Source organism: Mixophyes fleayi, chromosome 2, assembly GCF_038048845.1.
Source record: "Mixophyes fleayi isolate aMixFle1 chromosome 2, aMixFle1.hap1, whole genome shotgun sequence".
NCBI classification, from domain to species: domain Eukaryota; kingdom Metazoa; phylum Chordata; class Amphibia; order Anura; family Limnodynastidae; genus Mixophyes; species Mixophyes fleayi.
In genome coordinates, this window is record NC_134403.1 from 260,246,943 (window position 1) to 260,274,283 (window position 27,341).

The following is a 27,341-nucleotide window of genomic DNA, read 5'->3' on the forward strand; positions in this document are numbered from 1 at the left end:
TCCCCCACCTCGTCCATCTCAACAACCTCGTCCTCCACCGCAGGAGCCTCACTCTGGATGGCAATATTGTGAAACACCACACACATGATATCACATACTTTACCCGGCCCATACATTAGTGCACCACCAGACCGGTCAAGGCATCTGAAACGGGCCTTTAAAAGGCCAAAGGACCGCTCAATGACCGATCTGGTGGCTGTATGAGCCGAGTTATGTGCAACCTCACGCTCTGTGTGTGGGCTCAACATCGAAATGAGGAGCCAAGGGGGTAAGGGATAAGCATTGTCTCCTATGTAGGTTGAGAAGAAAGACAGAAGAACCACACATTAATAAACTCTTAGACAAATAAATGACCACCCTTCAAATGCAAAAAAACGAAAATGTTATAAGTACATTCTGGCAAAGGCAAAATGTACGCTAAGCGTGGATTTGGAACTTGAATTTTTTATTTTTTTTAAAAAAAAGGAAACTAAACGCATTTGCCGATTACACATACCACTCGTGGATGGACTCTCCTCAGGGTTGGTGTTATTTCTGAATCTGGACAAAGTAGATAAATAATACTTAAATTCAATGGTATTCAGATTCTTCTTTGGCGAAGTCACTCCTCATGTGAATAATCATATAACATAGAACAAATAAAAAATCATAGCGTGATACTGTATACATGAATTGTGAAAAAATATATATAATGAATAAGAATAAACATATAAATATTCATATATTTCCAGGACACGGATGCACCTTCTTTTGGGAAACCAGCTGGTGAGTTGTTTGCAATTTTTACTATAACTGTTTGGCAAGTACACATGCATTTTTTATCATTTTTTAAATGTATTTGAAAAGCACATTATCAAAGTACACTGTATACATATTTAAATGATTGTCACTGCTAATACAGTGTCTGCTTTTTCTAACATATCCAGAATCGCCTGTAAGAGACTTCAATCCGAGTCCAAGGTCTACTCCTTCACCTTTTGACAGGGATTCTGCACCTGAAGAACAAGCAGGTAAGTGTAGCCTGTTTGGGGGAGAAAAAATGTTGTTCATATTTTTTGTAATCAAAATGTTGGTGTAAATGTTATATTGGTTGCTTTATAGCTCAAACAGCATGCTGTTTGAGCAATCTCGCCGCTCACAAGAAGCTCTTTTAGTTTTGTCGTTTGAATGGCGCTTTTTCGGCAGTTTGACAAACCTCTCCATAGTAAATCCAGCTGTTCGTATGTTCAAAATTGTTCAAATCGTGATGGCAGTTTGTAAAGTAGTGGTTTATGAAAAATTCATTTCTGGCCATTTGGACGGCGTTTTTGCCTTTAGTAAATCCGGCGATGGCTAAACCGCCGGCAAACTAGCCGAAAATCAGCGGTTTTAGCAACACGCCTGTTAGTAAATCTAGCCCCTTGTCTTTGGTTGTATATAACACCCTACACTTTTTGGTGCAAATTCAGAAAATAAGCCTGGATGGACTTGTATATTTATATTTCAGCAATTACAAATTCAGCAATGGAGTTCTTGTCTTTGGGTGTTTAGAACACCCTACACTTATTGCTGCAAATTCAGAAAATAAGCCTGCAAGGACTTGTATTTGTATTTCAGCAATGACAAATTCAGCCATGGAGCTCTGCATTTTGTCACTCTATCCTACCCCTTCTGTACACCTTTCTCAAATGGCGCTAGATCGCGATGAAGGGCAGTATTTAATGATTCCAAAACTCTCAAAATCTGAGATCCGACAACGTCACAATGACGTTTTGCCTTGTTTTGGAATACGAATGTGTGCGAAAGTACCGAGCCGCCTCGACTCGGTACTCGGATCCCTGAAGTTCGGGTGGGTTCGGTTTTCAAGAAACCAAGCCCACCCATATCTACTATATAGTGTATGTAAATTTCAATCTGGATGTTACCAAAGTGGTTCGGCATTCAACCTGCCAACATTAGGATACTGAGTTCAAATCCAGAGTTGTGACTGTATCTGTGCAGACTTTATATATCCCCATGTTTCACTGAGTTTACTTGAATGTGTCACTTAGAGAAGAGTACGCTAGTATATGTTTTGGGGCACCATGTATGTATATTTATGATTGCGAATTATTAGGAATTGATTTCGCAAACACAATGTGTGCGCATTTTTAAATTGTTTAGCCTTAAACCTTCATGTTGCCAGTTAGTGCCATTGTGTTGTGTTGTATGAATTTTAGGTCAATTGGATGAGTCCTTTCTGAGAAAATAGTTTTTTACACACACACACACACACACACACACACACACACACACACACACACACACACTAACACACGCCGCTACACATGTGTGTTCATGAGATAAAATTACCTCACGAAAATGAGTTTGAGCCCTCAATTCGTAAATTTAGCCTTTACTACCCCTCCCACGGGGGGAAGGGGGGATGATGGAAGTTAACTGACTTTACTATTCTAATTTTTTTGTCAAATAATGTCAGTATACCAAATTTTAGGTCAATTGGATGAGTCCTTTCTGAGAAAATAGTTTTTTCCACACATACACACACTAACACACGCCGCTAGGCTTTTACTTTTATATATTAGACAAGTTAACCCGTGCATGATACTCATGCATTCTAGTCAAATCAAGCTACTTAAGGTGTTAAAAAGGTTCTTGTCATGCATTTGGGCCTAGCCCAGGCCTCCTCAGGGGAAGTGCGTTACTTCCGATGCAAGCGCCCTTTTTTAATGTGGTTTTGTCCACATGTCACCACCTAATCATTTTTCTCCATCACCTCATCCTTCATCTTCATCGCCACATCCTTCATCAAGCTACTTAAGGTGTTAAAAACTCCCCACTGTCACCCCCGGCAACCACTCCCAACTGTCACTTCTCCTTCAAAAAATATATAGGTCAGTGTATAACTCTGCCCAGCAGGTGGCGCTGCAGCTTGGTTTTTTTTTTCCCACACACGCCACTAGGCATTTATATAGTAGATATTATAGAGAGTGGAAGATGCAACAGTGCGGTGACGTGCTCATATGCTGCTCTAGGAGACTGATCAAATACAATTGAGCCAACATGTTTCATAATAGTTAAACTTATTAACCAAAGTCAGATATGTTTCTATGAAGGGATTTTTGGAAGGATTTGTTAGTAGGCAACTAAACAAGTTGGAGCACAGAGGCATTAGCCAGTCACAGTCAATACAAAAACATTTATGTATTTGTCTAACACAGGACTGGTAGCTTTTTCACTGCATTGCTTTAGAAATGACCCATTGTGTCTTAAGTCATCACATCTAGGTTTTCCTAAATGTTACTACAATCAAATTCTAGTAGTTCTAAATCCCGCCTACATTTGAGTTGCCCCACCTATAGTTGCCTCCTCAGGGGAAGAGCGTTACTGTCAAATAATGTCAGTATACCAAATTTCAGGTCATTCGGATGAGCCCTTTCTGAGAAAATAGTTTTTTCCACAGACACACACACACACACTAACACACGCCGCTACACATGCAGGGGCGGATCTAGAAAATGTTTGTTCCCCGGGGCGATGTTAGGGTGGGGCGAATTAGGCCCCGCCCCCTTTCCATCTTCTGAGGCTGCCGGGGGCTGCACAGTATGTGCAGGTCCGCTCGGCAGTGACAGGCAGGGACAGTGTGCTGCCCGGCTGCTCTGATTGTGTTTAAAACACAATACTGTGCAGCCGTCGGCAGCAAACCCCTGCTAGGGGGGGGGGCGATTGCTCCGATCGCACCCCACTGGATCCGCCACTGTACACATGTGTGTTCATGAGGTAAAATTACCTCACGAAAATGAGTTTGAACCCCTCAACTTGTCAATAATGTCAGTATACCAAATTTTAGCCCTTTTTGAGGTTTTTTTTCCACACACTAAGAATTTAGTAGGTCAGTTAACCCGTGCATGATACTCATGCATTCTAGTCAAATCAAGCTACTTAAGGTGTTAAAAACTCCCCACTGTCACCCCCGGCAACCACCAACCACTCCCAACTGTCACTTCTCCTTCAAGAAATATATAGGTCAGTGTATAACTCTGCCCAGCAGGTGGCGCTGCAGCTTGGGTTTTTTTTTTCCCACACATGCCACTAGGCATTTATATAGTAGATATATAAAATGGTCTTTTTGGTTGTAACTAGAAAAAGTTGACACTGTATAGTCGGGATGCATCTGACATCCACCGCTGCGGCCCAGATAATTTGACAGCTGGGTGCTCGTGCACATTCAGTGCCACTGATTACAGCCTGAGGCTGATTGTCCCCCCTGTGGCTTCTTCTGCTCTTTGGCTCACTTATGTTTATAAGGCAAGGATTTCTTAGCCTCCCTGCTGGTTATAAAGTGGATTCCTGTCTGTTGCTGACCTGCTCCTCAGTTAATGTCTGTATTCCTGTGGATACTCTGATTCGCTGCTGTTTGATATATCATTGTGACCCTTGGCCTGTTTACTGGATTCTGTTTGTTTGCCTGTTGCCCTGACCTCAGCCTGATTTCTGCATTCTGTCTGTTCGCTTGTGACCCTCACCGCTGCCTGACTTCTGGATACTTCTTTGTACTGCCTTGGTACTGGTCTCTGCTTGCCTATCTGTTGCACCTGATCTCTGTCTGGTCACTGGACTCCATTTGTCTGTCTGCCTCCCAGGATAACTTGGTATTCCACCCTGTCTCCAGGTATCCTTCTACCACCTGCACTGGACTGTACAAAGATAAACTCCTACTACTCAGAGTTAAAGACCTGTGGATATCTGAGTACCTGTGAGCAAGACTCGCTCTATGGGAAATTCGGCTGCTATAGGAAAAGAACTCTAATACCTGTTCTAAGAGTTTATGTTTGGAGCGCTGGCCTAAAACAAGACAGGTTAGTGTAGAAGGTAACCTTAATACTTTTTTACTTAAGTTTTATAAGCAATAATCTTGGCAGCCTTGAGCAGAGGGGCATTTAGCTTGACATTTGCACTGATTGGTTAACTATTAATGACATGTATCTCTACTCAAAGAATGTGCTTCCTCAATCACAATGTGTTAAAACATGAGGCCTTGTCTGAGGTTTTGGAGACACTGATTCTCTTATCAATGTTTCTAAATAATCATTAGTACAAGACAGTACGGCATTGTGCAAAATGGTACATTTCCATTAAGCATGAAAGTCATAAACATATCTTGCAAAACCTAGTTTCAGTAAAGCTACTTTCACTAAAGCTTCTCGCCGCTCCTCTTCTGTCTCCCCCCTCTACCTAGCCCTTCATTGGCTCCAATTCCCCTTCAGAATCCTCTTTAAGCTCCTCACACTCACATACAAGGCCCTCGCCAACTCCACTGCACCCTACATCTCCACCCTCCTCTCTATTCATGCTCCATCCCGCCCTCTCCATTCTGCCTCTGACCTTCGCCTCTCTTCCCCCCTTATAACCTCCTCCGACGCGCGTATCCAAGACTTCGACCGCGCTGCCCCCCTCCACTGGAACAAGCTCCCTCTCTCCATCAGAACTTCCCCTAATCGGTCCAGTTTGAAACAGGCTTTAAAAACCCACCTTTTTCTTAAAGCCTTTCAGTCTCCCACTTAACTTCCTACCTTATCTTATGCCTCTCCCCCTTCTTCCCCCTTCCTTGCCTCCGTCCCCCTACTCTCCCTCTCTCCCCTGCGTCTCTCTGTCTGTCTACCCCTCCCCTTAGATTGTACGCTCCTCTGAGCAGGGCCATCCCTCCTCCTGTTTCCACAATCTTAACTCTGCTCTCCAGCTACTTAGCCCTCCTCCTCGAGGACCCTCCACCCCCCGTCCCCTCTCACTCCCCCCTCCCCCCTCTGGGGGTCTCCCTGTCTTCCGCGCCCTCTTTCTTGGGCTCCGTCATTTGCGGATCCTCCCTCCCCCTTCACCTGCCCTCTCTAGCTGTGCATTGAGCTTACTGAGTTACTGTGCTTACTGTTTACTGTACTCTGCTGTCTCACCTTGTATTGCAATTCATTTTTCCCTGTACAGCGCTACGGACACCTTGTGGTGCCATATAAATAAAAATTAATAATAATAATAATAATAAAAGCTATAGCATATAGTTACAATGCGGTTATGTTTGCTATGGCTGTGGCTACTGGCCGTGCCTCCACTCACCCAGAAAATAAGTCTATGCAAACCAAAACATATTGTAACCTTCTTACCATTGGGGGTTGAAAAAAATCATTCTGGAATACCAGAAACGGTCCCTCTGCAGCTAGAAGGTGTGCTGGTTCTGTGGGAACAGTGCATCCAGGATTTGCCTATAAACAGGTTAAACAGCTAGTTCAGAATTTTGTAGCTAGTGTAGAGACTCCTGGAGCATACCAATAAGCCTTAACCAACTGAGCCAAAGCAGTCTTTGGAAAGTGTGCTAAACCATGACTAAACTGTGGCAAAGCAGGGTACAAAGTTTTTGGTGCAACAGGCTTACCATCATTACTGCAACATAAATCTCTGTGGTCTGGTTCACATCCTCCCTGCTGCCAGCTGGAGACCTCCTATGGGGAACAAACCTGTTGGGGGCAGCACGGTGGCGTAGTGGTTAGCACATCTGCCTTACAGCACTGGGGTCATGAGTTCAATTTCCGACCATGGCCTTATCTGTGAGGAGTTTGTATGTTCTCCCCGTGTTTGCGTGGGTTTTCTCCGGGTGCTCCGGTTTCCTCCCACACTCCAAAAACATACTGGTATGTTAATTGGCTGCTAACAAATTGACCCTAGTCTGTGTGTCTGTCTGTCTGTGTCTGTGTGTGTGTGTGTGTGTGTGTGTGTGTGTGTGTGTGTTAGGGAATTTAGACTGTAAGCCCCACTGGGGCAGGGACTGATGTGAGTGAGTTCTCTGTACAGCGCTGCGAAAATTAGTGGCGCTATATAAATAAATGATGATGATGATAGAGATTAATATTTGCTCATTAGTAATGACAATAACTGCCATTATTTCACATTTTTGTTCTTTTAACCCTATTTCTGCTGCTGACTTGGCTGCTTTGCCAGCTCTGTCATTACCTTTGGACACCACGGGGTAAATGTATGAACCTTCGGATTCTTCAACTCCGGCGAGGTTCAGCATCTTAAATTTAAAGCGGCGCTGCCTTGTAAAGGGAAACTTCCCTTTACAAGGAAGCGCCGCTTTAAATTTAAGCGCAGAAGACGCTGAACTCGCCGGAGTTAATGAATCCGGAGGTTCATACATTTACCCCCACATCAGTGTTTGTGGTGTGTGCCTGGCATTTCATGATGCCTATTGCTTTGGTAGCATTAATGCATTCAACAGTTCTTGTACCACCTTGGCATGTGAAATAGGCAGGGCCATCTTTTCCATTGGGCACGATGGGCAGCTGCCCGGGGGCCCCACGGGCAAAGGGGCCCCATAGGCACTGCTCTTAATGAGAATAAATAGTCCTGCAAAAGAAAAAAACCTGCAAAAAAAACCTACAAGGGTCACTGAGCAAGTACATCTATCTATCTCTATCTCTATATATCTATATCTGTATCTCTATATATCTATATCTAGGGGCCCCGGTGCACTGCTTTGCCTGGGGGCCCATAATGTTGTTAAGATGGCCCTGGAAATAGGTGTGCCATTTGATGTGTATATATTTTAAGTATTGTTTTTAGCAAGTTGGCAGGTTCTAGTGAGTGCTATAATTTTGGCCACCTGTGATGAGTGTGGTGATGGTAATGTCTTAGCTTCCATTACCTTATTGTCAGTGACTACTGCATTTCCTGACTGTAAAACACCTTGATCAGATTTGTTGCAATTTCCATCAACATACAGAATAAAATCAGAATTATCCAACAGCGTATCAACAACATCTGACCTTTAGAGAAAAAATTTGTTCAACAATTTGTAAACAATCATGATGTATGCTCCCCACCTCCCCCCTCTGAGAGTGAAATCTCTCATTATCCTCAGGTAGTGGCAGGAGTGTGGTAAGATTAAGAACTGTACATCTTTGGGGCAACCTGTCCTCTTGGGATTGAGGCTAAAGGGTGGACCCCTGTGATATCAGTATACAAAGTTACAGGTACGGCAGTATTGGGGACCCTGGATGTATGTGCCCCCTGCTGTAGATAATGCAGACAGCTGTGAACTGCTTGTCTCTGCCTGTTGCTCTATCCCATCTCCAAATTCTTGCTCAGCACTTGGCTGTATGGGAGGGGCAGAAGCTGCACAGTGCATCTGTGTAGATGCTGCTAAGATAGTGTACAGTGTATCTTCATCAATTTGTCTAACTGTTTCACCCATATACATTCATTGGACATAAGGAGGTGGAGGTTTTTTTAGTTCTACAACCCACAGATTATATGACTTCCATTCATCAACTCTTCTTCTTAACACTTTTTTTTAAATGATCCAAAATTTCAGCATCAAAGTTACCTGTTATAAGGAATATTAATTGTCAGAAGTCTGCTTATGCCAGCACTTAAGGTACTTGACAGCAATTAAACCATTGTTTCATGTACTTGTAACTAGCCTCTGACAACTCCCTGGGATATCAAGAAGCAAAGATTATCATTTCCCCATTTAAATGACAGATTCACATCACAATAAACCTCCAGAATGCTGCACAACGCTAGTCACAAGATTTAACTCTGTCTGGGTCCTGTACCCCTTAGAATTAAAGGCAGGAAAAATGACTCTGGACTTAGCAAGACTTCATCACCGCGTCCGGTGAAAGGGTTACAACACAAAACCAGGAAACACAAATAAACATCAGAAGTTTGCACAATGACAAAAATCAATAACCAGTAAGCTCAATAGTGACAAGGACAAAGAAAACTTTCTATTTGTTATCAAATCAATATAACATCAAAGAAGAGAAAGAGGAAAAAACTCAGGATCATGTAACTCACCAAACAGCACGGAACATTCATTAGAAACCACCTCCAAAAGACTAGAAGAACACAGAGAGACAGTTTCCAATGACAGCACATGAGCAGAAAAAAGTTCTTAACTCGTGGCGACCATTAGTATTGTCATTCGTAGTATGTCTCCCCCTGAAGGCTTTCGAACTCTCGAAGTGATCTTGATGACCTGGCAAAAAACATCAACTGTCATAGCTGTTTTTAAAGAAGGAGTCTGATGATTTGAGAATAAAAAAATTAAGTTTATTCAAGCTTTAATGAATCAATGGCCCTCTAGACTGGTTAGTGTAGAAGGTAACCATAATAGATTTCTACTTAAGTTTTATAAGTAATAATCTTGGCACCCTTGCACAGAGGGGCGTTAAGCTTGACATTTACCTTGATTGGTTAACTATTAATTACATGAAACTCTACTCAAAGACTGTGTCTCCTCAACCACAATGTGTTAAAACATGAGGCCTTGTATGAGGTTTTGGAGATATGGATTCTCTTATCAATGTTTATAATCACTCGCAATAGACAGTACAGCCTTGTGCAAAAGGGTACATTTCCATGAAGCAAGAAAGTCATAAACATTTCTTGCAAAACTTAGTTTCATGCTTAACAGTTCCAAAGCTATAGCATATAGTTACAATAAGGGCTGCTAGACCCTATTCTGTAATCCAGAGTCTATTTTGTAAACCACACTGAAAATTGAAACAATTCTACATCAGTGGTCCAGAAGGATTCCTGTCCCATGGAGTGGATTATAATACCTGGTTATGGCAGTCACCGAGACAGAGTTGCAGGTGGCCAGTTATTTGGTCACAACATATGTGACATTTATTATTTGGTTATCAGGCAGGGAATTTTTGGCTTTTGGTTGCCTGGTGTGTATATCCCGTATGGTTAAATGTTGGAAATATAAATAAGGACTGTGGCAGTATACTCGCCACTGCTTGGTGTGTCATTTATTATAGGTTAACATTATATTAATAATTTTTTGGACAGATTCCCTGCCTAAGGTCATAATAACTGGAAAGTTTATATAACATCAGATGATTATTTTTATTTTATAAGCGGCCTTCTGGCTTCCGTGTCTTATGCTAAATCCAGAAAAGACCAAATATGCACTAATTTAATGTAAAATATAACACAGTTATTTATATATATCCCATAACAATTCCCTATTTTCATTATGCAACAATGTCTTTATATTATATAAAAATTCTATGCGCACTGCAAAAGTTAGGATGGTCTTCTTTCTCATTTCTATCTATTTAATTTTATGGCAATTATAATTTACAATATTCAAGAAGGGGTGCTCGATTATGGCCGACAGTGAGAGACCTGTTGTGTTTTATCCTGGTGTAGGTCCAGTACCCACATTATAATTCATGTAGCGCACACAGGTCATGTCACGCTAATATGATTTCCGTGTGCTCCATGAATTCTATTTTTAAGTATCGTTTATAAACTGTTGAGATCCTCCATACTCAGAAACTCCTGCAGTGATTCTTTATACGTTCCTCATGAACAAAACATAATTAAAATTATCTTAAATATTAATCAGCTGCTAGACATTTTCAATGTTTTAGTTGTAGTTTAGTTTTATTGGTCCTTTAAATGCTCTTAATTTTGTATATTGTGTAGCATTTAAGTTTTGGTGTGCTCCTACATCCTCCTGCCATGGCCTTTATAATATTAGCCACCACAGTACCTGAATCTTGGCTGAATCGTGTTCCCAGTCTCCCAACTGCTTCTGTTTTTCTGCCAAAATGGCTCTGTTTCCATATTTTAAAATCTTCAAAATCTGTGAGTAAAGGTTTATCTGCTTCTCTCACCTGTGAAGCTCCCACACTGATACCAGCCATTTCTTCTCTATACAAAGGTAACATCGACCTGCTATCAGTGCTGAGACAAACGGTCATGGGAAAGATGCTGCTTTGGGCTGGTAAGAGACACAAGTTATATGGTTATGTGTTGGTGTTTCCATATTTTCAAAACTTTTCAAAAATTTTTGTTACTACATGGACTATGCTTGGTTATACTTTATGTACAGGATATACAGTAAAGTGTCTTACTATTTTATGTGTTTTATATGTTTTATTACTCTTTTTTACATCTTTTTGTGATTTCTCTCTTGCACAGGTCTTTTCCTGCTGGTTAATGTACAACTAGGTAAGGACGTAACTTAATTAATATGTGCTATATGTCTGCCAAGGAAATGACAAACAAATTTCGAAAGAAATTTATGCTAAAAAAAAAGAAACAAAATATAGGAAAATGTAAGGAGCTATAATGGGATGGAATCAAGAATGTGGAGAAGAAGACAGTAGAATTATAGATGTAATAGCAGATGTTGTAGTTGTTGCTTGTATAAGGTGATGCTGAAATGTACACATCCTTTGTCTTACTTATTGTTATGCAGTCCATCATAAAACATTTTTAAAATGAGTGAAGTGACCTGAAGTAGACGGGGTTAGCTGGCAAATTTTAGCTCATGGAGCGAGACTCTCCTCAGCAGCCTATAAGGAACATTTTAAAGGAACAAAAACTTAGCCCAGTGATTCAGACCAAGGTAGCCCACAATGGGAAAGGACCTGGGGGAAGATGCCAGCCCAGACAACCCCTGAAAGTAAACATACATTTAAATTGAATAGATAAAAATGATCAAAGGCAAGGTTGCTTTATGCCTAAAAAGAATTTGGATTAGAAGGCAACATATATTTTGGCAGTAAAAGAAATAAGTAAAAAAGCATCTATTAAGCAAGGTATGTAGGGAATATATAACATTTTGGGGCATCGTAGTTATGCTAGTGATATAAACTATCTGATCTGTAATTACCAGCTGCCCAGAACTAGGAACTAGTCCTGGTTGTTGATCACCTTGAGCCAGCAGCTAGTAGAGTCTACCAACTGCTTAGTGTCATAAATAGCATTATACCTGTAATCATTAAATGCCTGGAGCCAGCAACTAGCAAAGTGGCTGCATACATGAGCATGTATTTCCATGAACAGATAAGATTGCATTTTCGCTAATTAAAGTATCAAGATTACCCCACAGCTTTTACAATAATTTTGTTTAGGAAGGGTCACCTTCTGATTCATTGTATGTTATTTGTATCATGAAGCCGTCCATATTAGGAGCTGCATAATATGCTGATGTTGTATAAATAAACATAATAATATTGTACTTTCTTCAGGTTCTACCTACAAGCTGGTTTGTTATTTCACAAACTGGTCCCAGTACCGGCCCATGCCTGCAACATTTATGCCAGAAGATATTGACCCGCAGCTCTGCACACATCTCACATATGCCTTCGCCACCATGAATGAGCACAAGATTGCACCTTACGAGTGGAACGATGATGTCCTCTATAAGCAGTTTAACAACCTTAAGCTAAAGTTAGTATAACAAACTTGTCCACAGCATTTATAGAGTCAGACCTACAAATTGTTAGTATTACTGAATCAATATTGACTGTGTGTTTCGTCCACACAGATAAGACACACAGATAAGACAGATATTTAATTGAATAAGTCCTTATATCCTACATTCCTATGTACCATCAACGCAGCATATAGATAATATTATCTGTTGCATTTGTTTGAGTACTGCATTGCATTTCACTTGTTAAGTTCTACTTATGTGTTATAGCTGCACTAGTCATCTCTTGGTGAATGATTCCTATTTCTATATTATGCAGCCTTATCTATCTACAGTATGTCACTTGTGCCGCAAGTCTATTGTGGCTATGTACAAGTCTATGACTGTATTATTTGCCATGTTATTTTCACTTAATGTAATTTCACCTAATGTATTTATCCCATTTGTGTCACAAATACAGGTTTTTTTTAATAGTCCTGTCTTGTTCTTTGCTTTAGGAATCCAAAGTTGGTGACATTATTGGCAATCGGTGGCTGGAACTTTGGAACACAGAAGTAAGCATCACTACACACATCTATTCATCTATCTATCTATCTATCTATCTATCTATCTATCTAATTATGTACCTATATATATATATCTATGTACATAGATATATATATATATATATATATATATATATATATATATATATATATATATATATATATACATAAATGTAAATAAGTAAACTGTTATTTCACTGAGTCCCTCTATTTCATTATCTTTAGGTTCACAGATATGGTTGCCACTGCTGCTAACCGTAACATTTTCATTACATCTGTGATTGCACATCTCCGTCAATATAACTTTGATGGCATTGACCTCGACTTTGAGTACCCAGGAGCTCGAGGTAGCCCCCCTGAGGACAAGCAGAGATTTACTATACTAATAGAGGTGGGCTGCTAAATTCTACTACTACAACTCTACAGGATCTGCTGGCTCATAAGAATCATCATTTTCCTCAGGGATAGCGTATGGGAGCATCTCATATACAGTACCATGTACAGTAACACAGGTCTATCTTATCTAATGCCAGTTACTGCAGTATGTACATGAGAGGGAGGACATGGGCTCAGTAGGCTTAGTAGTGTGGTCTAATATAAAAGCTGTCTCACTGTACTTTTGGGGAGAATGTAGAAAAACTAACTACTTTCTGTTTTTGACCTAGTTATTGAGATACCTCTGTTTGTTTGGAGGTGACGGTTTAAGATACCTACATACTTTTTATATATCCCATTAATTTGGTTGTTTCGGCATGCTAGTCTTATTTTGTCACATTTCACTCCAAGTTCCTGCAACTTGGGATTGTACCTGACCCTCTTAGTTGTAAATTAAGATAGATTAAATTATATCATGCTATTTTTATTCATTTCTACCATGTCTTCTCAGTGGTCTACATAAAATCTAGATAAACCTTCTCATTTATTTTTCAAGTGATTTAAGTAATCAAAATGAAACTATGTCTTTTATATCAGTTACTCGGAAAAATAGGTTTCTGTCTAAAGGTAGAGTTTGAATAGTGGCATATTTGGTTCCCTTATGAATAGTAGCTGCTAGCAACATCCTTTCCATCTCCAAAGCACACCATTAAAGTCATTAGACACTATACAATTGGCAAAATCCTTTATTAAGTTTTTATTTCTGCTGCCCTAAGCAGTAATAGGTAATGGGCCCAGAATTGCTAACTAGCTGAATTTATTTAATTTGCCCTACAAAAATCAGGAATGTTTAAAAGGGTAAAAAGTATTTTAAAGGGTATTTATCAACTTACTACAAGACATTTAGGGAACATGTTTAATGTAGAACACTGGGAGCCTCTCACCATTCGCCACTGATTCTCTATGCTCAATGTCCCACTGTGCCCATCACTGTGAAGTTGTCTAATAGAAAGACACCATGCAAATGTGTCTTGTAGAGGAATATATTAAAACATAGTAACTGTATGTTATTGACAAAATCTGGGTAGATATTAATTTCTAGTTATGTAAAAAAATAGATGGTTGCTCAGTGTGGCTTTCTGTGATTTAAAATATTAAAAATTTGCAACTGTGCACTGAAAAAACAGTTCTCAATTATTTAACGAGTTTATCATTTTTATGTTTCAAATGTTGTTTGTGTATAATACACTGAAGCTGTAGCCCGGGAGGGAGTCATGTGTGTCCATTACCACTTATGTTAATGCAATATTATGAGCCAAACAGGTATAGTTATTTTGTCAGTACCCTGTCTGTAGTCATATGAGTCCTGCGTAGGCTAATATAAGCCTAGTTCATTATGTAGCTTATTAGTTTAGTTTTGTCTCTCTCTCAGGAAATGCTTGATGCATTTATTAAAGAAGCAGAAGTCACGGGTCGTCCACGGCTCCTGATCACAGCAGCAGTGTCTGCAGGAAAAGGAAACATTGATTCTGGATATGAGATAGCGAAGATCGGAAAGTGAGTTAGGGAGAGGAAATCATTGGAGAGAACATTAAGCATAATATAGAGTTACTTACAATCAACAAGTATTACAAATCTGTGTTTGGAAATGTATATTTTCAGCGACTGTCCTGTCAAGTGACAATTCTGTAGTTTTCATTGTATTAGAAATGTGAGTAAAAAAAGATGTTTGCTAATAAGATGCACTATCAGCTCCAATTACATACATTTATAGGGATCATCTTGAAATTAAAATATAAATTTTATGAATTTAATTAAAATAAGCAAAATATAAAGCCAATTGTGTGCATACACAGTGGTGAAAATAAAACTGCTATCTGCACTAACAATCTTCTATATTAGTTTAAGGACTAACGCTTAAAAACAGAGGTGGGGAGAGATATATTTGTTGCCCTAATAACCTTGGTTCAGCAACACTACATGTTAAGTTATCTATAGTCTATACTCTCCACTATAGCAAATACACTTGAAGTATTAATCCCTTAAGCTGTACCAAAACAAAGTGACACCACAAACATGCCAAAAATATGGGTAGTGTATTGCTATATGCCTAGATATTGACTCTAAACTAAATGTGGGTTAATTGGAGCAATATGTTACCGTGATGTAATAGCTACCTAGTAGATTAAGATAATAGGTGCAGACAGCGAGACGCCGACGCACATTTCGCTTAGATCTGCTTAGTCAGTGGCAAACAATTCCGTTTTTATTGTATTACAAGGTCATAAGACAAGTCTATCTATTCTTGTTTTAAAATGTAAAGCTCCGTTTCACCATGTTTCTCCATAGACTCCTGGATTTTATCAGTGTGATGACTTATGATTTCCATGGCGAATGGGACACTGTAACTGGACATAACAGCCCCCTGTGCCGAGGTTCCACAGACGTGGGAGATTTTATATACTTTAACATTGTAAGCAAACCAGATCATTTTCCTTATGCCTATACTGTTATAACATCAAATCATAATGATACAACATTTGCTTGGAATTCAAGGAAGTAGAAAAATTGCTTTATTAATAAAATACACAATACAAGTGTTAAGTGATGATATACAGAGACTCTTCTACAGCTTTTTTATCTACGTCATCAAGGCAAGCCCCCTTGAATTACCTATAAGCATATGAAGCTCATTCTTCTATATTTAGATGTCTGTTTTTATTTTAATGGCATTGTGGATTGTTTACTAATATTGATGAAAAGTCCAAGTCTGGATAAAAACTGAAAATAACCAATCCAGTATTTGCTTTCATTGTCTAACTTGCAGTAGACAGTTAAAAGTTCATTGTAATGGTTTAAGTATATATCTTTGAGCTAGCAACTAACCCTATCAGCAGCAACAGCAGCTTCCGCAGCACTTTACAGAGAACTTACTCACATCAGTCCCTGCCCCATTGGAGCTTACAGTCTAAATTCCTTAACATACACAGACTGAGAGAGACTAAGGTCAATTTAATAGCAACCAATTAACCTAGTAGTATGTTTTTTTGGAGTATGGGAGGAAACCCATGCAAAAACGGGTAGAACATACAAACTCCACACAGATAAGGCCATGGTCAGGAATCAATCTCATGACCCCAGTGCTGTGAGGCAGAAATGATAACCACTAAGACCCCGTGCTGCCACTATCCCTAATGATCCATTGCATAGATTACTGAACACGGTAACGCTGAGCTTTTCCTATACTCTTTCCATCATTGATATGTCCTCTTCACCCCCAGGTGTTTGCTATGAATTACTGGAAAGATAATGGAACACCTGCAGAGAAACTCCTCATTGGATTCCCAACATACGGCCGATCATTCATGATCTCTGATTCTAGCAAATGCGAAGTGGGGGTACCTGTGTCTGGAGCAGATCCAACTGGCCCCGGGGCCTACTATGAGGTGATGTTTAATAAGAAATACTATACACAATAGCATGTTGATTGTCAATGAATAGATAATCTGTTGAAAATAGATGCTTGGTACTCCACCCATAGAACCAATTAAACACCATATTATATATCCAGTGTAGAAATGTTTAAATCTGTTTATTACAATATTATAATATTTATTATAATTGAACCAATAATCCCAAACTGTAGATCATCAAACTAACCCATATTGAGTGATTCTCTGTCAGAGGAGGTAAGGTGATGGAATTATGTACAATAAAACAGCTTTTCATTGCAATTTAAATTGTGTAAATGCATTTCAGCTTGCAGTATATACACTTTTGTCTCATATTTCTGTTATTTTACTGTCCAGTTCTAGATAGAACAAGGTTTCTACATTAATTACTTGAGGGTGCTGCTCATCACTAAGTTGGTCAGAATCTACCCATAGCAGAGGGGTTGGGGTCTTCCTTACAAAATCCTCTTGATCTTGTCATGTCCATGTTCTGACCTGTTGTAGCTGGGGCATATGTTACAGTAGCCCAATGGTCTGAAACTTGTGAAATGACAGTTCGTGCAAGAAGTGTAGTAGCTCAGATGGATGCTATCCAAGGTTGACTTTTTAGGGACTCTTAAGCGTGAGGACACACATCTTTCAGAGGGACAGCATGTGATAATCTGCTGATGCAGAGCCGCACTCACCTATTTTTCAGACTGTTAGTTCCTTGGTGGATGGCCATCTTTAAGTAGCCCATATGAACAACTGGTGGCCATTTTGAGTCTTTATAGTAACAAAATTCCCCAGAATGCACAAGATTTCCCAAAATGCACAAGAAAATCTTCTAAAGATACTTTCAGTGGGTGCATCATGTCCTCTCCTCTCTGTCTGCCGATATGACTTCAACTCTGTCCGCCCATGAAGCCAAACAGGCCCCCGATTGAGATGTGTGAAAAATATATCATACATGCAACTGCCTAGCTTCCTTTCTGCAGGCCCTGCTCTCCATATCTTTCGTTCTGCTCTCGCTTCTCTGGGTTAGACAGAACCTTGTAGGTGAAGCTTATCTCTTTGAACTTATGTCCAGCATTTGGGTTCTTATGTGGGTGATATTCCTTGGCTAGTTTGCGGTACGCCTTTTTCAGCTCATTCTCTTTGGCGCCGTGGGCATCCCGAGCAGGTCGTACAGCTAGGTGTCGACAATGTCGGCAATGACAGGGCTCAGAAAAGTCTGTTGTGGGAATTGAGGGAGAGCGAGCCATGCTGCAAAGACAGAGAGAAGTCGGAAACCTAGGAACTGACAGTCTTAATGATAGGTGATTGAGGCTCTGCATCAGTGTGGTACCGTGCTGATGCAGAGCCTCACTCACCTTTCATTCAGACTGTCAGCTCCTTGGTGGATGGCTATGTGTAAGTAGCCCACATATAGAACCTTGTGCGATCTGGGGAATCTTGTGCATTCTTGGGAATTTGTTACTACAAACACTCATCCACAACGGCCGCCAGTTCTACATATGGGCTACTTAAAGATGACTGTCCACCACGGAACTGGTAGTCTGAATTGTTCCGCAGAATGCACAAGGTGAATGAGGCTCTGCACCAGCAGGGTTTCACATTTATAATAATCTGCATATGCAACAGCCTGTAAACATTTTGGAAAGGCTTCTGGTACAATGTTTTTACATGAACTCTCCCTAAGATTTACCATTCCCACCATCAGTGACTCAGTGTCACTATATGCAGATTGTCTGCAACGTGATCACCTGTACAGCTCTGAATAAAATGACAGTGACTTCTAAATAAAGTATAATTATAATGATAACACACAGCTTTGTATCCTTATACCAAATACACTATAAAAATGCATTTTATAAAGGTGTAGACTGTCTCCTGAGACTTCATTCCTTGGTTAAAAAATTGAACAAATCCCATCACCCACCTTCCTTTTCTGTGATCCCATCCCTTACTGCTGTGGATGTGAAATCCTACGATAACATTAAAAAATGGGGTTAAAACCTTGAGCGCCTTTAAAAACTTGTACAAATCTGTATATGGCCCATCTAAAAAATGTCTTGAAACCAAATGTTGACTATACATATATATCTTTGAATCTTCTTTTAACATAATTATTATTTTTATTATTATTATTATCATCATAATACATTGCTGTATTAGATTTTATAATAGATTTATCATTCTCATCATTATTAGTAGCCACAAAGTTTGCATTGTTGGACAGTCAGATTCAAATAATGCAAGTTGCACAGAAACAATAAAAAGGGCAGACAAGGTTGATGAAGGAGGTACAGACATGAGGCTAAGGCTAACAAGGGCCCTGCTCATGAGAGCATACAGTTACAAGGGTAAGGGCAATGCTCAGACAATAGAGCTAGTGGGACATGGGATTGGAGCAGGTAGTGCCTGCAGAGGTAGTAGTGTCCAGTGTAAATAAAATAGCTATAGTGAAAAGTTGGGATTGAGACCGCACTTAAAGGATTGAAAGCTGGGGAAAGTGTGAGGTGTGGAATTCTATAAGTGGTGGCAGCACTGGAGAAGTCTTGGAGGCGGGTGTTAGAGATAGTTACCATAGAGGAGGAGAGGAGTAGAGGCGTAGGTCAGAGGTAGATTGGAGAGGGAGAGAAGGAATGTACTAATTAGATTTGTGTGTCATCTGCATAGATGAGGTAGAGGAGAACAAAAGTGTGTACTAATTCACATAGAGAAGAAGCATAAAGAAAGAAAAGCAGAGGACTGAGAACAGAGCCTTAGCTTTGTCATTGTGTGATTATTCTGGATTATTAAATTATAGTGAGTTGTTAGAATAACTAGCTCATTAAAACTTGACTAAGATTGGCTTCATTTTAGAGTTAGTTGTTTAATATACTCTTTTCAGTATGCTTTTGAGTAGTATATTGTTACATTTAGTAACTGTGACACTTAGTGTAACTACACTGCTGAATTAGAAAGTATAATTTCTTCATGGTTCCTGTATGCAACACATACACTTTAGAGATTTGCATAATTATAATGCAAATGAGATATTTTAATATCTAAGTGTGAACCTTTTGTTATCCAAAAGCATGACTTAACATATTTGTATTGTCATTGCTAACAGTGCAATCATCTCCTATTTTTTAACTACCCTATGCTATATTCTCCATAGATCTGTACTTGGCTTAAAGGAGCCACAGTGAAATGGAGTACAGACCAGAGGGTGCCATACGCTTGCAAGAATAAAGAATGGGTTGGATATGACAACAAAGAGAGTTATTGCTGCAAAGTAAGGTGGTGTTCATTTGAGGGTTTGTATATTTACAAGGGAAATGATATCCATCCCTAGTTAAACAGTGATTTTACATTTTCAGAGTGGTTTCAAACAGAAGCAAGTGAAAGCTATGATTTTTAGATTCAATGTTTTCAAAGCTGAAGCACTTTCGGGTGATGGAGAAGACAGAATCACTTTGAAATGTGTCAGTACGAAAGCAATTTACAGCTTTGGTTCTAGATTAAAGCAGCAATAAATTGTGACCGTTCCATACCTCCCACTTGTCCTGATATTGGCGGGACAATCCCATTCACACGCTGCAAATGCGGAAGGGCTTAACAGTAAATGGGTGAAGTTTTACTCTAATGTGTCCATTTGTGGGTGGAGTTTGGGTGGAACTGGGACAGGGCTAATTTTGTCCCACCTTCAGGATTCTAAATGTTGGGAGAAATGTAAGGCCACATTTAAGGTGCAAACAGGCTGCTTCACACAGGCTGCTTAGTGATACATTGTGACTATGATTCTGTACCTTCTATTTAGTCTGACACTGTCCACAAATGACTTTATTCTTATAAATGAACCCCATATTGTTATGATTATATTTTGGGTGTATTTATAGGATATTACATCACCTTGTCATATACAGTAAAATGTAAACAGTTTTACAGGTAATGGGGTTTTAGTACTTTAATATTTGTCTGTAGCCAAAGTTATACAAAGGTGTAAAGTCGACATAGATAACCTTTTCAAAATCAGCCAATACCTGGCCCAAAAACTCAATACTTTAACCTTGAAAATATATATGATTTTACAGGAGAAAATGATTGAGTATGGAGTGCGGTAGCCATGGAAAAGGAAAGGAATGGGTCTATCTTTTTTGTATAGATCCCCGTTTGCCTACATAGTTGTAGGGTTGCCAATATTCCATTTTCACTGTATTACATTATTAAAATATGACATACAACACTGCAAAATGCACACAATAGAGTCCTCCCAGAATTTATACTGTTTTTTTGGGAAATTAATGTCATTCACAATCTACCAAACACCTTCACTAATTTATTATTCATAAAGGGTTTCTCACAACTCAGGGCTCTTTCTCATTGCTTGAATAAAATGGCAGAAACATAACTTCATTACGGAATATTATCTCCCTTATACCCTAGGTGAGGTTTCTGAAGGAAAGTGGTTTTGGCGGTGCTATGGTTTGGGCCATTGATTTAGATGACTTCCTGGGGACGTTCTGCAGTGAAGGGAAATATCCGTTGATTGGACATCTGAAGTCCTTGCTGGAAGGTATGAGACTGTTTTAAAGAGAATAAATACTTATAAATATTGTTCATATTGTAGATGAGTTTTCTATAGATACCCAGAAAGCACATGGACATAAGCTGTTTTGCATGATAACTCTTATTCCATATACATGCATTTAATAGGAGGATGAAGTGTCATTGTAGACAGTAACAGAACAACTCATTGGCACACATGATATTACCAGCAATAATTTTTGAATGCCACATACATATCTCCTGACTCCTAAAGTAAATTAAAAGGATCGCCTGTGACAGATTACAGTAGTAGATATCGGTTTTACACTGTGTGCACCATGGGTACGTCAGTTTTCATACACAGAACAGCTATTAACAGGTACAGGCTGCAAAAATACAGCACTGCAGAGGCAAACAGTTATGAATACGTTGCAAAAACTCTTTAAAATCTCCCTAAGTCTCATTTGATTGATGCATTTTAGGACATACTGCATGCTCCCACATTAAATGAGCAAATGTTCAAACATTGGTCAGGACAACCAGATTCCTGCTGTTCATTGTAAATGCACCCACTGATACATTACCTGCACCCAGCAGTCAGCATGTTGCATACAGTGAGAGAAAACACATGTAACCAGCACAGCTGCATCATTCCCATGGGGAATTTGGTCAATGTTGGTTATCATGCTTTCCAGATATGTCTATTTCTTTTGTAATTATTTTTAACAGTTCAGTGTAATCTAGTACCAGTACTGTGATTTATTGCTGTTAATTATTGATTAGTTTGTAGCCATGTTACTAGCTACACACATTTCTTATCAATAATTTTTGGCTTCTGGCTAGTTTCTTTTTGACTTTTTTTTCCTATAACGTTTGAAACATGGTTTAGTTATGTCTGTCATAAGTACACTGGTTTCATAATAAATACATCTGTTGTATTTAAAATGCATTAATTGCTGCTTATTTATTAATTGTAATTCATTTTAATGCAAATAAGTATATTTATGGGAAATGGTTTATTTTTGCTATGTAGGTTCAACCATTAACTGCCCTGACATATGTGGATCAACCACTTGTCCAACTACATATGGAGACACTACATCTGAGCCTTCTGTCACCTCACATCCTAACCCCCCATCCACTGACGAAGACCCCAACTTCTGTAAAGCTGATGGTTTTTATGTGAACCCATTAAACTATAATAAATTCTACCAGTGTGTATCTGGACAGACCTACCCCATGAAGTGCGCTGATGGTTTCGTGTTTGACACAGGATGCAACTGCTGCAACTGGCCATGAATATCCATCGCTTCCCTCTTATCTGAGAGCACCCCTCCCTCATTCTAAGACCCCCTAATAAATCTGCATCTCTATTGTATCCTGCTTTATGTGCATTTTTTAACACACAATAAACACAAACAAATCCAATCTATTATCTCAATAACCTTATTATAATATATGATGTATCAACTGAGTAAAGAGACGTATTCTGCTTCAGTTAAAGAACGCACCATTCAAGGCCAGTGCTACCACTAGACTAATCTACCTTCCTAAAATACTGAATTGGTGACATACTGTCATTCATTCAATGTATTTATTTTCCCAATGGTGTCCCGACTCTAAGCGCCGGTCGCTGACATGACAGCTTCCTACCTGAGACATTGCTGGGTGCTGTCACTCCTTGTCAGGGCTGGGAATGTGATGCTGGGCTATGATGTCACTTGTCAGAGGAGCAGAATATACCTCCACCCTCCTCCACACAAGATAAGGAATGGGGGGCGAGACAGTGCCTGATGGGGTGGAGACTGGCAACTATCACAAGCCCACATTAATAGTCAAATGCATTAGTATAGTTATGGATCAGAAAAACAGACAGCTGAATGTTCTGGGTGTTGCACATACTGCACAATATTCTCTCTTCATAACACTTCCTTTAAAAATTGTTACTATATAGAATTATTTTTTTTACATTGGCATCATTAGTATCGTATAAAGCACCAAAGAATATACCAGAAAGTAAATAATGCTCATAGTTTTATATTAGGTGACAGTGGCATAAGAATTATTACTATATAAAAAAACACTATTATTATTGAGAGGGATAATACAAAGTTAGAAATATAGTGTTCAAGGCTGGTTTTACACTAAAAGGAATGCGGAGACAGTCTGAGTCTGAATTGTCATGTCAACCCCCAACCTCCACCCATATTGTACATATGATCAGAACCTAAAATTCATTATAATAAATACAGTGGATACAGTTATGTTACTAAAGTATCACCACAGCATAAAACTGTTTTTATAAACTTTGAAATGAGGATTGTTTTCCCTTCCCTCTCAGCTCCTCAGCCACTAATGCATTTTACTAAAGCAATCTGTTAAAAGTTATAGGATAGTATATGCTGCTTGCACACTTATTATTAACAAGCAGACTGAAAATCTTGCCCCTAAATTATGTACATGATGTAGAAACAGCATCCAGCTTATAAATATTATAAAAGGTATGGTAGGATGAATGATAGTAAGAGTTTCTCATATCGTGGGCCCTCTGTCAAAGTTTGATCCTGGGTCTACCTCTAGTGACCTAGTCACTGATATAAATTAGAGAGAGCATCCTATTGACCGATATGCAATACAGAGAGCATTATAGCATTGTTCTCTTACCTCTCTGTCTGTATGTATTGCCCAGTATTGTCTTATTAATGTTTGTTCCCAATTGTAAAGCGCTACGGAATTTGCTAAATAAATAAATGATGATGATGATGATTGTGGGGGGTGAATCTGAAAAGCCGAAAGTTAAAATGTCAACAGTCACAATGTCTACACCATAAGGTTGACAGTCATAATGTCAATACAGTTAAAAGGTTGACAGATTGTCTGTATGTTCATAATTTTGATACAGTTAAAATGTTAACATATAAAATGTAGACAGGGTTATAAAATCCATATATCAAAGAAGGGAAATAAGAAAATAGGAGAGTAGGCTCCGCACCAGGTTGTGACATTTCTCACTATTAATGTTATATTACTATAATGTGAGGGGGTGCTCATTCAACATTTAATAATCACATGAAAAGAGAAAGACAAGAATTGAATCTTGAAGCACTCCGGTCTCAAGGGGTTGCCACAAATGGTTAAAACAAAACTTTAGATAATGTTAAAATATCAATTTCAACCAGAAATTAAAGAAAAGTGATTAAATCACCAGAAAAATGATGAAGATAAAAATATATGACGGCTTAGTCATGGGAATTATCATGACTAAGCCGTCATAAGCGAAACGTACGTTGGGACAGATGTCACATCACGTGACGTCAGACCCGGAAGTGGTAGGGACTGTATGCTGCGTTTAGCTGCTATTTAGTGTTTTTCTATCTGCCCAAACTGGAATTTTAGAGCAGCTGTGTCTGACTAATGGGGTTTTTTACCTATGTTGACAGAATAACCACCTGTAATTGAATAAGTCAATCAGAAGTTTATCAAATATCTATAGTAACGATCGATCGGAGCACAGAATAAGAGACCACACAAGTGTCTGGTTTCCAAACTGAAACTGCTTTTTTTCAGAAATAAATCATATAATTATACATAACAGTTTTTAGGGGTATAGAAGCATAACAACCAATTAGAAGTTTTAGGGGTATAGAAGCATAACAACCAATTAGAATAAAGTAAATTATGAAAACAACAAGCTAATGATACATTATGCGTATTCTGCAATATGTAAGTTTTAAACAAATCTTTCTAATATTTTTTTCTTCTCAGGCATTTTCTAACCAGTCTTAATGTTTCTTTTCATAAAACATTCAGCTGTGCGTCCTTGGCTTGTCCATATTCTCTGAGAACATCTTTTGCAACATTTTTCAAAGCTTCAATCTTTTTCTTTTCTCATTCTAAGTACAATATCTACTAATATCTTTTAAAGCTATAACATAATGATTACTTATATGGATATATCATTTTTATTTTGCAAACTCTCACACTACTACGATTTTAGAGAGGAGTGGATGTAGATACTAGGCTACTTAGGTGTGCTTGTTTCATCACAATTTGGCAGATAATCTGCAAGATACTGCCTTTCTAATGAATGGGGGAATGATAAGCAATGGCATACTACTAACAGAGCTGTTTACTCTAAACCACCATTGGATTATATAGCTAACTAATACATAGTATGAAGATCTAAATAACTGATTGTGAATATCTATATGACATTAATGGGGAATATTAAGAAATGAAAGACCCATTTTTATACCAGCCAGTGAAACAATGTTGTTGTAAATAATTTGTAAAACCAATCAGTGAAACAATGTTGCTATAAATAGTCCGTCATGTAATTGACATAACTGTGTGGACCTGGAGACAAATAATAATAATACTAGGCATAATACCTAATATACAGCATTTGCTTTTGACCATGTGAGAGTATAAAACAATGAATAGTTATTAAAGGTACAAATATATGTGTGAAGTACTACGCCCTTGAAGAAAAACAAGTGTTTCCCATGGAACAGACAATAACAGGATGCAAGACTGAAACTAAATGGCCTAGAAGACATTTACGTAGTACTGGACAAAGGATATTGCCTTATATGTATTTATTGTTGCAAAGAAATATTTGCTGAGCTAAAGAAATTTCCTTATATGTACTTACTGTTGCAAAGAAAGATTTGTCTTTATATGTATTTGCTGTTGACCAGTTAATGCTCAAGCTTAAGTATAAATAAAGGAACAGTCTCATTCTGAAACTACAACAACATGTTTGTGTTTCACTTCCTCCTCTCCAGTCGACAGATTTATGCTAATAGGAAATCAGGATATCAGAGATCGATAATAGGGGCACCAAGCCTCGGTACACCGACATTTACTGGGGTCTTCATCTGGGATACCCAAAATACCAGCCCAGTACTGACCAGATACCTCCTCAGTCTTCGGGAATCAATACGGTGAGTAGTTTAAGTTTTGTGGGGTTCAGTAGGGGATGTATAACGGGTATTTGAACAATTACTGAACAGCCTGTTTTCCTGATTTATTAATGAATTGTTTTGTGAAAAATAGATAAGAGTGGATGTATGTGTTTGTATCAATACAGGATGTATATAAAAGGATGCAAATACATAACTTATTATATGACCTCGATAATCAAAAGCATTCCTCTATATTCGCTTCTGAGGTCTGACCTGTGTAGATAATTGTGCCTGGGTTAGAGAGGTCATTATAAGAAATCCTTCGCTCCTGTTAAGACTGAGTGATATTGTACTGATCAGAGATGTATAAGGGGACAACATAACCTTGAAAAGACTGACCTGATCAAAGACTGTACCTTGGACCCGCTACTGAGGCTTGACCTTGTCCTGTGTAGCGTGAGATCACTGGGCCAGCTGTCAGTCTACAAGAGTCCTCAGCTCTCTTAGAAGTTGAAAGATCTAACAACTGAGTAACATGGTAAAAGTTCAGAAAGGTTGCTCACTGATTCTGGAAAGTGTCTTTCGCAGTGCCTTGGCGGTACCCCTATTGAGGGGCGCCTGAGGTCGGAGGATAGGTCTGTCTACTGTCTATTGTCTATTGTCTATTGTCTTAAGAAAGATTAGATGACATCTTCAGAAGAAATAGCTGAGTATAATGGTGGAAATATTGTAATAGTAATAATAGTAGTAACTGTACTAGTTTTAATATATTGTTTAATAAAAACATCAAAGGGAGTGGAGGGAATCAGAGACATGCAGTGGGCAGTATAAATTTCAGAAAACATTCTTAGTTGTCCAGACTTTAAATGTGTTGTTATAATTCAAAAGACATTAACGATACAAACTAGTAAATTGATAGCGGTGATAGGAACTGACACTGATCGTTCAGCAACATACAGTATGGTAAACATAAGGAGGGAATTATTAATCCAACGATATATACAGCAATAGTTGTAAGTCACGGTTGTCCAGATCTGAAAATCCAAATAGGATTGGGATGGTGGAAAATATATAATTTTTTAGCAGAAAACATTAGAAAGATAGGGCCACTTACAGGTCCATCAATACATAAAACATTCCATACAAAAAGGATTTAATTGTAAAGGTGTATACAATTAGAATAACAGTCACTTTTCAGGCCCACACTAGGGACCAGTATTCCCATAACTGCAGTAATGGGGGCCCTGGGCAGTAATGGTATGATGGTACAGACATCATACACTCCTGTGGATCTAGTTAAGGAAAGAGAAGGTAATGTGGCTGTAGAGGAATCCAT

The 27,341-nt window shown here is 38.8% G+C and overlaps 1 protein-coding gene across 1 annotated transcript in view; it reads left to right on the forward strand.

Moving 5' to 3' along the window:
- Positions 1–22,474, forward strand: part of LOC142138918 (acidic mammalian chitinase-like) — a 55,910-nt gene extending 33,436 nt beyond the window's left edge. Inside the window, exons 2-15 of the mRNA XM_075196032.1 lie at positions 732–765; positions 927–1,010; positions 4,652–4,838; positions 10,712–10,774; positions 10,972–11,001; positions 12,027–12,228; positions 12,709–12,765; positions 12,982–13,147; positions 14,564–14,688; positions 15,481–15,604; positions 16,413–16,577; positions 19,729–19,845; positions 20,997–21,126; positions 22,132–22,474. Coding sequence (XP_075052133.1) covers positions 10,750–10,774; positions 10,972–11,001; positions 12,027–12,228; positions 12,709–12,765; positions 12,982–13,147; positions 14,564–14,688; positions 15,481–15,604; positions 16,413–16,577; positions 19,729–19,845; positions 20,997–21,126; positions 22,132–22,397 — 1,407 coding nt within the window. The 5' untranslated portion in view covers positions 732–765; positions 927–1,010; positions 4,652–4,838; positions 10,712–10,749 and the 3' untranslated portion in view covers positions 22,398–22,474. The remainder of the gene's footprint in view (positions 1–731; positions 766–926; positions 1,011–4,651; positions 4,839–10,711; positions 10,775–10,971; positions 11,002–12,026; positions 12,229–12,708; positions 12,766–12,981; positions 13,148–14,563; positions 14,689–15,480; positions 15,605–16,412; positions 16,578–19,728; positions 19,846–20,996; positions 21,127–22,131) is intronic.
- Positions 22,475–27,341: the final 4,867 nt, after the last annotated feature.